Source organism: Gigantopelta aegis, chromosome 14 (genome assembly GCF_016097555.1).
Source record: "Gigantopelta aegis isolate Gae_Host chromosome 14, Gae_host_genome, whole genome shotgun sequence".
NCBI classification, from domain to species: Eukaryota; Metazoa; Mollusca; class Gastropoda; order Neomphalida; family Peltospiridae; genus Gigantopelta; species Gigantopelta aegis.
This window is the reverse complement of record NC_054712.1, coordinates 52629205-52644806: the sequence shown is the minus strand read 5'-3', so window position 1 is coordinate 52644806 and position 15602 is coordinate 52629205. Positions and strand designations below refer to the sequence as shown.

Sequence of the window (15602 nt, the reverse complement as noted above, 5' to 3'; positions counted from 1 at the left end):
ACCAGGTACTTTTATCTGGCTTTATTTAACAGTGTCCGGTATAACAAGCTGCTAGGAGCTAAAGATTTGTTGGGTAGGGTTTGGTATTCTGTCTAATTTACTCCTATACAGTTGGCCACTAAGGTTCAGGAACGCTCGCCCGGGTAAAAAATGGGGATATGTAGAAATCCACAATCTTTTTTATGGTCTTTTTTCTCCGGCTATCACAGCTAATAATCGTTAAGACGGGAGAAAAGGTATTAATCATCATTGGGTAATTTTGTCATTTTTCTAATAGTAGCGAGGGATCTTTCATATGAACCATCTCACAGACAGGATAGTACATAGCAAGGCATTTGATATACCAGTCGTGAAGCACTGGCTGGAACGGAGAAATAGCCCAATTGGCCCACCGACAGCGATCGATCCCAAACCGACCGCGCGTTTTGTCCGATTTCAGCACTACCATTTTTTTTTTTTTTTTTTTTTTGATATAATAATGATGTTGTCCAGGCAAGTATCTTAGAGGAGAGTCTTATAGATGCACTCCTTCCTAGAAAAATGCTGTATCCACCCTGTTCATTTTTGTCAAAGATCGTGTAAACGGATCTTGATCATTTATTTTCAAGTTTTTGTTCAACTTTGTTTTCCTTCCAGGTTGTCTCCTAACGTCCTTCACCTTCGACAGCCCTCTGACATGCGCAGTTCTTTCACCTGATGGACACAAGGTTGTTGTAGGTCTCCATGGTTACGAGGATATCATTGTACTGAGGCTGACTCCTATGGTGTACCAGGAGGGATCGAATTCAAGAAACGACGAGAGCTGATTTGATCATTTATGTCGTCAGCGAATGTTTTTAAGATTCACTATTAACAATCTCTGATTTCGTTTACCAAGAGAGATCGATGGTATTGGAGCAACTACGGACCGGAGCAAACATTCTTAAGGATATCTTTACACCTAATCAATTTTCACTAGGGTCAATGTTTGCATTTTTAAGTCACCTGAGCCGAAGGTTCAAATGACCTATTGCGATCCGGTTCCGTCTGTCTCCAAAACTACTTGACCAATTTCAACCAAAGTTTGTGGGATTCATCCTTGCACATGGAAACAACAATTTGTGAATTTAGTCAACCAGACACCCACAGGGGCCTGAGACGTGGAACCCAAAAGGGGGAATTAATCAGTAAAAAAAAAAAAAATCCCTATTTCCAGAAATGCTATAAATGTGAAGTCTTCAAATATGTAAAGGCCAATAGATGGTTTTCCCAATTTGTTGATGTCATCAATGTTGGGACCTCCGTTTATCCCTGGGTAGGGAGATGAAATCTGCTATAATTATATAGAAAAATGTTATATCTTCGACTTCTCCAAACCTATTTAGCCAATTCCAGCCTCGTTTAAGAACAGCTTCCTTGGTGGAACCAAAAGGGGAAAATTGAGCTAATTTTACAAATCTTCTGCTTAAACTACTTGAATAATTCCAACAAAATTTCATTGTAAGTAAGCTTCCTTGATACATAGAGAAACAAACTTGTGAGTTTGTTAATTTTGATCATCCAGGGTCCTAAGGGGCGAAACCCGAAGTTGGAAATTAAGCCAGTTTTTAACAGCCTCTATTTCTAGAAATGCTATAACAAATAGTCGTCATATATGTTATAGGTGTGGAGCCAAAAGGAGGAAACACCTACGCCAAAGAAAGTTTATCTAATTTGTGAATGTCATTAATATTGGTTCCCCATAGGTCAAATTTACCATAGTTATATAAAGAAATGCATTTAAACTGTACTTGTTTCAGACCTACTAAACCATTTCCAATTACATTTAGTGGGAAGCTTCCTTAGCCCATGGAGAAACAGAATTATGAATCTGGGCGTTCTGGAGAGCATGAGGTGTGGATCCCAAAAGACCTAACCAATCTTTAAAAAAACAAATCCCAAAAGACCTAATCAATCTTTAAAAAAAACAAATCCCAAAAGACCTAACCAATCTTTAAAAAAACCCCAGATATCTTCTCTTCTTCAATATTTATTCATTCCTACTTATTTTCGTTCTTATATCCGATTAAAGTTAAAGCACGCTGTCCTGCTATCTGGGCTGTCTGTTCAGGACAGTGGGTTAGTTGTTAGTGGTTAGTGAGAGAGAAAATGGTTAAAGCTCGCATTGGGTGGGAGCCGGTAGCGGGCTGCGAACCCAGTACCTACCAGCCGTATGTCCAATGGCTTAACCATGATATCAATGAGGCCGGTATTCTTCAATTAATCCCAAGCCATGGCACACAGAGAGATTTGGTCAGTTTGTGAATTTGGGTCACTCTGAAATCCTACCAGGGGCTTGAGAGGCGAGGCCCAGAAAAGGAAAACTTAACTAGTACACATTAATTTTAACACATATTATTCGCAATTGTATTTTTAAACATCGAGTGTTTAATAATTGTATATTAAATAAATGTGTGTGAATTGATTGATTGAGTCATCTGCTTATTTTGGAGCATCAAAGGAAAGCAAAAGAAAAGTAACACTGAAGAGCGAGTGCTGAAAAACAATCAATCTAATTAAAATTAGCTCCACTATTACATGTGGATTTAACAGCAGCCCGTTGGAGCTCATGTCCAGTTGACCTTTCATTCGACCAATCAAAACCTTACTTGTAAAATCATGCCAGTGATTTGAGTGCGACTGCGAATAATGTTTACATGCTCATATACCACTAGAGTTTCGAGCATGTCTGTCCCGGGGCCTGTCTCTGGATAGCCAGGGGCTTGTCCCGGGGCCGAAAAAAATTAAGCGGACAATTTTGAAATTTACATCCAAAAATTAAATAGTGGGCCTTAAAAAATTTGATGCGCATCTCTAATTAATATAATTAATAAAGAAAATTCCACTCATTAAATTTGGTCTCTAAAATAGATCGAGTGGTCAAAAAGAAATTAGATAAGATCGGTGGCTTGACTCGGGACGGAGGGGGGGGGGGGGGGGGGGTATTGTTGAAAATGGGCAGAATTTTGAAAATAGCAATTATATAATTTGGAGCATTTTAGGACAGTCCAAAAATAAATAAGAGAAAGAAGAGAGGATCGGACTATTTAATAATATTAAAAAAAGAAAGTAATTTCGACATAAACTTTCGAACGAAGGTCTAAACGTTTAAAGTCCGATCTATATGTCCATGTGAGTGGCCTCGTTAAGGCCGTTAGGGTGCACAGCTTGTAGGGACGAGATAGGTTGCATCCCGTTAAGAAAACCCCTAGATTGACAGTCAATAGACGTTGAAGGTGTAGTGCTGTGCTGAAATACAGATCTTGAGAAGCCGGATCCGTCTGAACGAGAGAGTGAATCAGACTAGGGTATAGTCCAGTCGTCATGGGTTGGTATAGTGGTGCGGACGGGCCCGACTCCGGAGGATACGAGATGGTATCACAATAAAACAAAGTAAAGTCTAGAAAAGAGTAGTAGGGGCCGACCCCGCTTCCTATTTCTTTTTAGAGTGGGGCGGTCAATCTTCCAGTGCTGCTAGGACAGGCTCGGACATGTAGAGACTAAACGCGAACAACCGTGGCGTTCTGCAGAATGGCCGTCATACGAGTCACGAAAAAAAAAAGTCAACATACTCAGACGGAGAAATGATGTGGAGGCGAGGAATCTCACTAAAAAAGAATCCAACCTGGTGGTGCAGACTGTCGAAACGAGAAGCGTTCCAGCGTCCAATCAGTTCCAATGGCCGCATACATCCCAATAGAAAACATCACTTCGCTGACAGAAACAACAAAGTGAAGGATCCCCAAGTCGAGCCGCGAAAGCACGTGCAGTGTGCACAAGCGAAACAAACACGTCTTACCAGTGATTTGAAAAGAATTTGAAAAAAAAGTCGGGATTATGCCGAGGGTATACGAAATAATTCGGGTGAATTACGAAGTATGCCGGGAACTAATTGCAATATAAAATTTTATATAAAATTCGTTTCAAGACGAAAAAAACAAAACGTGATGGTATAACCATAAAATCTGTTTATACTAGTATACAATCCAAAGTTTATTACTGCACTTTTCCTCCTGTTTCTTTCAGTGTTGAAATAGACCAACAAGTTCGCCTATTGCATAAATAGTCTCGCCCCATATTTTTTGAATTTGTATGTTCCCGAATAACGCTATAAAAGGCGAAGTGTAATTGGTCGATATTTAAATTGTTATTTATAGATGAAATGTCACCTGGACATGGGAGTACACACAATGCTGTTAGATCTACTGGCTAGACCCAGATTGAAAAACGATTTGACAGCCCCAAGTTCAGCTAGCTAACGTTCGCGAACTATTTGATTGGTTCCCGGCGTGGCTATTCGGTTTACCGTGAAGTAAAGCGTCCACGAGTTCAAAATATTGGATTTGAGTACTCGATGCTCAAACTCGACCCGAACCCGAGTACCCGACATTTACACTAGATGATGATGAGACAAAGGAATAAAGTTAAATAGCATTATGCGTCTTAATTCCAGCACTGAACATGGATGCCAAATCATGCCATTGTATTGCATTCCACATTTTTGACTTTTGTTTTCCCTCCATGTCTCATAGCCCTTTAATGTAACCGGTGGCAAAATGACGTAAGAAAATTATAATTAAATGAATGATCCTCCTTGTATGGGTACTTGAGTCCTGTAACCGGCCTCGAGTCTTGCTAGACTCGACCCGTGCCCGAGTACTCGTCGAGACCTTACCGTGAAAAAGAAAGAAATGTTTTATTGAACGACGCACTCAACACATTTTATTTACGGTTATATGGCGTCAGACATATGGTTAAGGACCACACAGATATTGAGAGAGGAAACTCGCTGTCGCCACTTCATGGTCTCTCTTTTCGATTAGCAGCAAGGGATCTTTTATATGCACCATCACACAGACAGGATAGCACATACCACGGCCTTTGTTATACCAGTTGTGGAGCACTGGCTGGAACGAGAAATAGCCCAGTGGGACCACCGACGGGAGATCCTATCGTGAAGCGCATAAACCAGTTTAGCGGACGTTTTTCTACTCGGTCTGGCTGAACTCGACCCTGGTTTCCATCGTGTGTTATATCCAGCAAGTGACTGCGTGCGCTCGGTCTCCAAGACATGCTTCTGGTTTAAAGGAACTGTCCTGAGTTTGCAGACATTGTAAGTTAACGACACCACCAGAACACATTGTTAAACTTTATTTTGTTAAACGATACCACTGGAGCACATTGATTAATGAAGCACAGGCCATTGGTAATAAAACATTTGGTAATTCTACACGTAGTCATCAAAGGAAACCCACTTTTTTTCCCCATTAGTAGCAAGGAATATTTTATATGCACCATCCTACAGACAGGATCGCGTGTAACTACATACATTTACAATGCTTAAACACCTGTCTTACACGCGTGTAACTACATACATTTACAATGCTTAAACACCTGTCTTACACGCGTGTAACTACATACATTTACAATGCTTAAACACCTGTCTTACACGCATGTAACTACATACATTTAAAATGCTTAAACATCTGTAAATTCAGTCCAGTATGGTTCAGGACCATACAGATAACAAGAGGAAACCCAGTGCCGCCACATCCTGGATTACTTATTTCTCTATTATAGAAGCAATGAGATTTTATATGCATCATCCCACACAGGATAGTACATACCACTACCTTTGTTACGCTAGCTGGAGCGAGAAATGAAAATCGGGGAATGCTGTTCCATGATAAATTAATTAAAAAAACGGACATCAGCAGACAAATCTGCAAAACGATTTGTCGGAAGTCATTTTTATTCTGCCAAACAGCACCATGTTGTTCTGACTCTCTGTGTAAATTTAAAATAAAGTTTACTTCAAATTGTATAGGTTAAAAAAAAAAAATGTATATGCTGGTATAAAGGTAACTGATGGAGCTGCTAAAGTAAATCACCCACAATTTTAACGTACTGTATTGTTGATTACTTCATTGACAATTCAATACCCCCCCCCCCCCCCCCCCCCCCAAAAAAAAAGAAGAAAAAAAAAGGCATTTGAATATATTTAGATGGATGGGGGAGCTTCGGAAATAAATTTTTATTTCTTTAAAAGTATTTTCTGGTGAAGCACGACTCGCCCCGCAAGACACTTCACTCGCCACTAGATAGACCCCAATATAAATTATTGCATACACACCTGCAGTCCCCCTGAATCACATCCACCACAACCCCACCTCTCCATAAAACAGAATTTAAAAAAAACCCCAGAATGAATAAGATGTTTTTATTTCAATAACATGTACATAAAACTAAACAACAAAATATTAGTGTATAATAACAACAAAATGAATATTATTTTATATAATAAAAAAACAACAACAGTATTCCATAATAGTTCATTATTTGGTAAAGTATAAATCTTAAAACAATATACAACAATAACAACAACAACTGTATTGGGCTCATTCAGATCCATACATCCAATTTTCTGAATTTTGGGATACATGTATTTGAAAAATTGTAATTGTTATTTAAAAAGGTGAATACTAGTATTTTTTTATTTTTTTAAATAATTGTTAACTAAAGCTAACAGTTATAAAATTGGCAAAATATGTGAAAAAGCATATTGATCAGATTTTAAAATAAAATAAAATTCTTACATGGATGACTACAGATAATTATGCTAGCATGTTCACACACATGAAACACATTGTGAAGGGAAACAAACCCCTAACTAAAATACAATGCTTCTTACTGGATGAGGATCCTTCATTTATCAAATAAGTTAATGACAAACTGACACACAAAAAAACAACAACAACATAATAGCAAAATATTTAAATCTGGCCTGAAATCCCACCACATACTTCTTCAAATAACAGAAAAACACATAAGAGTTATAATACAAATGCATAAGTATGAAAAGTAAAAAATTAAAATAAAATAAAATAAGATAAAAAAACACACAAAAAAACTGACAAAATAAAATATTTAAATCTGGCCTGAAATCAGAAAAACACATAACAGTGTGTTATGTTATACAGACGGATAAGTACGAAAAGTAAAAAAACACAAACAAACAAATAAATAATAATAATTAAAAATAATAAAATATTTCCATCTGGCTTGAAATCCCACCACATACTTCTTAAAATGAAAACAGAAAACCACATAAGAGTGTGTTATATAATACAAATGCATAAGTATGAAAAGCAAAAAAATAAAAATAAAAAATAAAATAAAAACCTGACAAAAATAATCATATATTTAAATTTGGCCTGAAATCCCACCACATACTTCTAAAAATAAAAAACAGAAAATCACATAAGAGTGTGTTATATAATATAAATGCATAACTATGAAAAGTAAAAACATAAAATAATAATAATAAAATAAAATAAAAAACCTGACAAAAATAACCAAAATATTTCAATCTGGCCTGAAATCCCACCACATACTTTTTGAAAAACACACAGAAAAGCACATAAAAGTGTGTTATATAATTTACAAATGCAGAAGTACAAAAAAAAACATTTAAAAGAAGGAAAAAAAGATACCCTGACAAAAACACAACACACAAAAACAAAAGTCAATAAAATGGTAAATTTGTTTGCAAAATGGTATAGTAGGCTATATACATATAAATATATTCAAAAATAAATCATAATAATAAAAAAAAGACACTGACAGCTTGCTTTCTAATAAATCAGTGTTCAAATGTATTGTGATGGGTTACATTTTTTGTTGTTATCACAGAACAAACATATCTGTGAAAACAATATATATTATACTTTTTTTCTATTTTTTTGTCTGGCGGGAAATTGGTCCTTGTGAATTCATTTAGTAATGGCACTTTTGATGGAATAACCATCACATCTTAGATTTTTTTAATTGGGAGCATTATTAGTGGGGGCACTATCATCTTGGGCACTCTTTTTAGAGTGTACTGGCATCCATGGCACTATCATCTGGGGCACCGAGATCAGGTGCATCGTAATCATCAGCATCAGCATCATCATCTGCAATCTCATCTCGCATGTCATCTTCGTCTTTCATTCCCATTCCTGAAATGTATAATGGTTATGACTGTTAAGAAATCACTATGTTGGAATCACTGACACGTGCATGGATGTACACACCCACGCCCACCTACACATACATACAAGCACCGATACACACATACAGACACACAAGCACTGATACACACTTACAAACACACAAGCACTGATACACACAAGCACTGATACACACTTACAAACACACAAGCACTGATACACACTTACAAACACACAAACACTGATACACACTTACAAACACACAAGCACCGATACACACTTACAAACACACAAGCGCTGATACACACTTACAAACACACAAGCACTGATACACACTTACAAACACACAAGTGCTGATACACACTTACAAACACATGACACAGATACACAATTACAAACACATGACACAGATACACACTTACAAACATATCACACACACAAACATACACAGAAACACATCACACAGAGACACACACTTACAAAAACTTCACACACATAAACACATCATACACAGACATACATAAATACATCACACACAGACAAACAAGCTTAAATCATATCACCCAGACATACTCAAGCACACACACACACACACACACACAAACACATCACACACACACAAAACGCCATACACATAAAACACAAAAAAGCCACATACACACAAACACATCACACACACACACAAACACATCACACACACACACAAACACATCACACACTTACACACACACATCACTCACATACTAATACACACATAAACATGTATATACATACATACATCAATACATACATGCATGCATGCATGCATGCATACCTACCTACCTACCTACATACATACATAGTTATAGGGTGTATACCACCAAATCAAATCCCATAGATGACAATAGTAACATGTGTGGCTAAAACTCATATCTGCAGCATATCAATCAACATATACACCACATATATAAATACTACTACCTTTAATTCTTAAAGTGAATCAGAAAAAATGTGGGTCAAGCTGCTCATTTCAGAGATAACGGGTAGTGTCTATTATTACCACAGTTCCACTCAAAATTTGAGTACTTTTGTTTACAGGTACCCCATACATGTTTCAAACACAAGGTTACTTGACACAGTGGTACTAGGTGCATACAGTTTTTGCCAAGATGAAACTAATTATTTTTACAACAAATACACTCACATTAATTTTATCACCAATGACAGGACTTGTGGTATTAACTGCTCTACCAAAAAATGGGTGCACCTTGAACTTTGACCCAGCTGGAAGTTATTTGGTTTAGTACTTACTACCTATAGACCAGTGGAGCTGATTTTTAAAAATTTGATTTTTTTTTTTATATAATTCCAACGCTAGTTTTGCACAAACGGTACTAAATGAAATAAAAGTCCATTCATTTATTGCCAAGATAAAACTTCTCTCTTTTTTTGGACAACAGTTTAAGTTTGTTTTGTTTGACAACACCACTAGAGCACATTGATTTATTAATCATCGGCTATTGGATGTCAAACATATGGTCATTTTGACATAGTCACAGTAATGAAACCCACTACATTTTTTCCATTAGTAGCAAGGGATCTTTTATATGCACCATCCCACAGACAGGATAGCACATACCATGGCCTTTGATATATCAGTTGTGGTGCACTGGCTAGAGCGAGAAATAGTCCAATAGGCCCACCGACGGGGATCGATCCTAGACTGACCATGCATCAAGCGAGTGTTTTCCCACTTGGCTACGTCCCGCCCTTTTGGACAAGCACTGTCACATTTATCACCAATGGCAGCACTGCTATAATTAACTGCACCATTAAAAGTTAAAGAGCACTTCAAACTTTGACCCAAAGGAATGATAACTGGTATAGTGCTACCTAAAATCCATACCACCAACTGCACAACATGTTTTATAGGCTTTCTCCCACAGACAGGAAAGCAAATACATGTACCATAGGTAAAAGGAAAAGTTTCTTTGTTTAACGACACCACTAGAGCACACTGATTTCTTAATCACCGGCTACTGAATCAGACGTGTGGTAATTTTTAACAATGAAGTCTTAGAGGAAAATCCGCTACCCTTTTCCATTAGCAGCAAAGGACATTTTATATGCATTTTCCCAGACAGGACAGCACATACCATGGCCTTTGATATAACAGTCGTGGAGCAATGGTTGGGTCGGTGGGAAAAACACCAATCAGAGAATGGTTCCTCTGACTTGGTTAGATATTGCGATGTCAGGACCTCAGGAGAGCGCTCTACTGACTGAGCTAAATGCCGCCCGCTAGGCACCGATAAATGCCAACCAGCCCACTGCTAAAAATACAAATGTCATATCACAAGAGTTTTTGTCAGAGATGGTGCAACATACTTTTCATATAGAGAGCATTGATGTATTCATCCAGATCCGAGAAGATCTTATTTCTGACCTCGGTTGTTGCACGACTAAATCCTTGGTCAAAACGGCTCATTTCCTCAGGAACTGATGTACTAAAACAAAAACAAAACATTCTTGTCATGAAGATAATCAGGGATTCTAGAATTTTTATAAAATCCGCTAGCTATGGGATCAGTGATTTAAAACATTTACTAGCCACAATTGAACATTCACTAGCCCTACTTCACTTAGGTTAATAAAATTTTACTAAATAATACTAATAATCAAATATGTCACCTAAAGAGGGAGATAGAGCTTAAAAACACTAATATTGGGGGTTGGGGTAGGGGCAGGATATTCATATTTATAAAATAGACTTAACTGCAACATTTGACCAAACAAATTCACTAGCCGTCGGGCATGGCAATAGTAGTTCTTTACTAGCCCAACATTGGCAGTCACTAGCCATTGGAGTGGGACTGCCATAATCTAGAAGCCCTGATAATAACAACATCAACAACAATAATAATATGAAATCCATATACTACTTTATATTATAATCATTATAGCTGTTGAGTTGCTGTTTTATTATTATTATTTTACTACATTGTTTGTATTATTATTATTATTATTAAATTTTATTTAAGGATTGTTTGTTATTTCTTTTACGTTCATGAACAAAATAAATAATCTGTAAACTGTTTGAATTGGCGACCCCCAAACCACCCACCCACGTGTCTAAACATGTAACAGTTAGAACACAATATAGGTCAGTAACCTATAGGTTACTAAACATTTTTATTATACACATAGCAATGAAATATATAGATCTACAAAAACCATAAAAGTGATATTCAGTAAAACGTCATATTTTCACTGTATTTTAGTTATATCTTAAACTGATTGAATATGAAACTAAATAATGATGACACAATGTTGTGTCGTCAAGTGTAAGTTTTTAAACTTGCCATTTGATTTGTTTTGTGTTTGTGTTTTTGGGGGAAGGATCATTTTGTCAGGTATGTTTGCACAGCAGTATTATTAAGTAATTATTCACAATTCATGAAAATATGGTTTTCACACATCATTCGTTGACATAAAAAATCGTATTTGGAAAAACCTTTGAAATAGCCTCTATATATTCTTATTAATGGTATAGGTACCCATTTTAAATATTTCGAATTAAATTTTTGTTACTTCCATCATAATGTGCCCAAAAGTTTAGGTGCATTTTTGACAATGTTCACACCCATACAAACCACACCCAAGCAGGAGTTGGCAGATAAACCTTATAAATATCCTCATTTAAATACCTGTTTAGCTATTAAATTTTTCATAAAATTGGATTGTTTGAAAATTACCCAAATTAATCATGCCCTACTTTTGTCACAAGAAAAACCTGGTGCAAGCCTCATTACGGCTAAACATTTTCACTCCTGGTGACAAACCAAACGTCATTTTTAAAAATAACTCCTTGGCTATCACTAAGCTAAAGAATTTACTTCATATTCAAAATAATTAGCCTTCAAACATGGATCTGTGCAAAAACAACAAGCTACTAGTAACTCTTTTCGCGACAGGGTACACAAGGGAGCTAACTGTATACTGCTACCTACTGGGATGTATGCAGCCACTGATTACTCACAACTGTATCTGTGGTTTAAATCTTGGGATTGCTGGGAAGCGAGATCTCTTTTCGAAATCTCTGATTACTCACAACTGTATCTGTGATTTAAATCTTGGGATTGCTGGGAAGCGAGATCTCTTTTCGAAATCTCTGATTACTCACAACTGTATCTGTGGTTTAAATCTTGGGATTGCTGGGAAGCAAGATCTCTTTTCCAAATCTCTGATTACTCACAACTGTATCTGTGGTTTAAATCTTGGGATTGCTGGGAAGCGAGATCTCTTTTCCAAATCTCTGATTACTCACAACTGTATCTGTGGTTTAAATCTTGGGATTGCTGGGAAGCGAGATCTCTTTTCCAAATCTCTGATTACTCACAACTGTATCTGTGGTTTAAATCTTGGGATTGCTGGGAAGCGAGATCTCTTTTCCAAATCTCTGATTACTCACAACTGTATCTGTGGTTTAAAGGGACATTCCTGAGTTGGCTGCAATTTTTAAGATGTTATCGACTATTAGAGATGTTTTAACGATTGTAATTACATAACAAATATATTTTCCTGCATAAAATATTAGTGGCTGTATATTAAACGTGTTCGTTCTAATATTTGTACTAAATTAAATTTCATTTTATTTCCTAATTTTTTTTATTTTTCGTACGTATTAAATTATGTGAAGACAAAATCCAGTTTGGGCTTCTTACAAATATTAAGACGACCAGAAACACACTGAATATACTGACAATGATATTCTAAACAAGAAAATATATTTAATATGTAAGTTTAATCGTAGAAATATTTTATTAGTTGGAAACATCTTACAATGCAGCAAACTCAGGAATGTCCCTTTAAATCTTTGGATTGCTGGGAAGTGAGATCTCTTTTTCTAAATCGATGATTACTTACGATTGTATCTGTGGTTTAAATCTTGTGATTGCTGGGAAGCGAGATCTCTTTTCTAAATCTCTGATTACTTACGATTGTGCCTGTGGTTTGAATCTCGGGATTGCTGGGAAGCGAGATTTCTTTTCTAAATCTTTCAGCTGCAGTTTTTGCTCTGGACTTGTTGTCGGCGGTCCCTGCCTTTGTTGAAACGGAATGGTCGCTGCAGCTTTAGCATTGGTGTCCTTCACCTGCTGTGAGAGCCAGGTTCTTTTCAGTCGGGCATCTCGGTCGAACTGCTGTCTGAATACAATTGCCTCCATTTCATCTTCGCTCAGCTGAAAATATAAAATATAAATGAATATACAGTTATAGTGATACCGCTAATTATTTAAAATAATATTGTTCTTAAAAATAAAAAAGGTGATCATCGGATGTTCAGGATATGACAAGATGAGTATGGAAAAAACAAAAGTTGAGACTAGGTCAGGAGCTGGAAGTAGAGTATGTATGGCAAGAAGGGGTAAATGACATGAGACAGATAGACAATGAGACAGAGACACACAGAGAGAGAGAGAGAGAGAGAGAGAGAGAGAGAGAGAGAGAGAGAGAGAGAGAGAGAGAGAGAGAGAGAGAGAGAGAGAGAGAGAGAGAGAGAGAGAGAGAGAGAGAGTGTGAGTAAGAGAAAGAAGGTGAGAGACTGTAATTAACACCTGGCCAGGTGTGTGTGTAGGGTACGGGGTCGAAACCCACCAACCCTGGTCAAGCAAATTTTCTCTTTTTACTTCAATATATTTTTGGAGGAGGAGGAGGAGAGAAGAATCTATACCCCCACTGCTAAAATTCCTGCATAAGCACCTGCTGGGTGATTAGATGGAGCCTTAGTATCCAATATAAATAAAGAAGCTTAATTCTCCCTACAATATCCCCTCCCCCTTCGAAAGTGGTTGCAAACGATAGGTCTCATATCAGTTACATGTTTTCAGACCACTGAATGATGCAGAACACCAGTTATAATTAAATATATATATTTGGAATTTTTAGAACACAAATTGGGAATTTTCAGAACCACTGTCTTTTGGGAAGGGGCCCATGTTTGAACCCACAGAACGCCTGGGTAAACCTCTGACCACAATCAACTAATCTGTGATACGGACAATAGGTTATTTCGATGGCTGAACATGTATGCTAATTTTACTGCTGATTTAACACTATGTAAGATATTAAACTATTAAACGATCATTCCCCCAACAAACAACAACACACAAACCTGGCGATTCATGCTCATGAAGTCATTCATCTTTCACTGATATGTTGTAGCTTGTGAAATAAATCAAACTCTGCCTGTCTTCTTCAACTCACCACTCTCTCAATGGACTGTTTGCCAGGCCCCAGATCTTTTCTGTGCAAAGAATTTTTTTTATTATTTTTTTTATTTAACGACACCACTAGAGCATATTAGTATATTAATCATCCGCTATTGAAGGTCAAACATTTGGTTATTTTTGGTCTTAGAGAGAGGAAACCTGCTACATTTTTCCATTTGTAGCCAGGGAGCTTTTATGTGCACCATCCCACAGACAGGATAGCACATACCATGTCGTAGTGCATTGATTGGAACGAGAAATAGCCCAGAGATTGATCCTAGAAAAACCATGCATCAAGCAAGCACTTTTACCACTGGGCTACATCCACCCCTTGCAAAGAAAAAAAAATAATAAAATCAATCAATCAATCAATAAATCAATACGTAAATAAATAAATTAATAAAATAATAAAAATACAGTGAATATGTTTTTTTCCTATAGTTTGTTATATATAAATGTGGACCGGACCAGAACACTTGACAAACTGAAGTTTTCCTTTTTAAAAATATATTAAACAAAGTGTTCACCAATAGTGCATAGTTTAAGAAACATTTTATCTTGTAGTGGCTTTAAAAATTAAGAATGATGAACCGCGCATGCACTTAAATGTTATGTTTTTCAAATGCATGTGTCTTTCCTTTTTACTGTATAGTGTTACAGTAATACACTTTTGTTTGGTAGAATGGATTTGTTTGATGTCCATGTTTTTTATTTTGTTTTTGTTAACTGATTGGAATATATTTTATTTCATGTATCGTAATTGAAAAATATAGAATATTATTTCCGTAAGTATCGTATTCGTGTTTTTGTCGTTATCCAAACACAGTTTGGGACGTCGATGGTATATATTAGCCTAATAGACTAGGTCTCTATCAATAATAACACGAAAAACATCGTTATTTGAATATTTCTGCACTACGCGAGATCGTTGCTTAGCCATATCCGCTTCAAAACCCATAGCGCGAAGATAGTTCATTAAAATAAAAAGTTTTATGTTCATTAAAATAAAAAGTTTTATTTTAATGAACTACACATACAGGGAACATTCAAAACGGGTGAAATATGTACCAGTAGTATATGGCTTAATTTATAATGTTCACCGACAACGTTTTTCTTATTTCAGATTTGAAAACATTTCTTAAAATTGTAGATTAAAGTTAACAAGTCATCACATGGTAAATATTTGGGACTGTCTTAGGTCTAAATGTTGCTTAGCTATTAAAATAAAATGTCATTTACATACCATCAAGGATTTTGTCGTTCCCAGCGCCAATTTTAAAAATTTAAGTTTCCACGACTTGTCAGTTCTTGAAATCAAATAGTGAAATGGGGAGGTAACTCTAAT

At 36.5% G+C, this 15602-nt stretch overlaps 2 protein-coding genes across 3 annotated transcripts in view; one reads left to right on the top strand and one right to left on the bottom strand.

The window, feature by feature from the left end:
* The window catches only part of LOC121388670, a 49424-nt gene extending 48617 nt beyond the window's left edge, over positions 1-807 (top strand). For both annotated transcript variants that reach the window (XM_041520115.1, XM_041520116.1), the window contains one exon: positions 637-807. In XM_041520115.1, coding sequence (XP_041376049.1) covers positions 637-806 — 170 coding nt within the window. In that variant the 3' untranslated portion in view covers position 807. The remainder of the gene's footprint in view (positions 1-636) is intronic.
* A 6477-nt stretch (positions 808-7284) lies between these two features.
* Positions 7285-15602, bottom strand: LOC121388877. The gene is made up of 5 exons (XM_041520404.1): positions 15501-15602; positions 14161-14292; positions 12987-13228; positions 10377-10495; positions 7285-8018 (listed from the first exon to the last, which is right to left on the bottom strand). The coding sequence occupies exons 2-5, from the start codon at positions 14188-14190 to the stop codon at positions 7891-7893; spliced, it is 519 nt and encodes a 172-aa protein (XP_041376338.1). The 5' UTR covers positions 14191-14292; positions 15501-15602; the 3' UTR covers positions 7285-7890.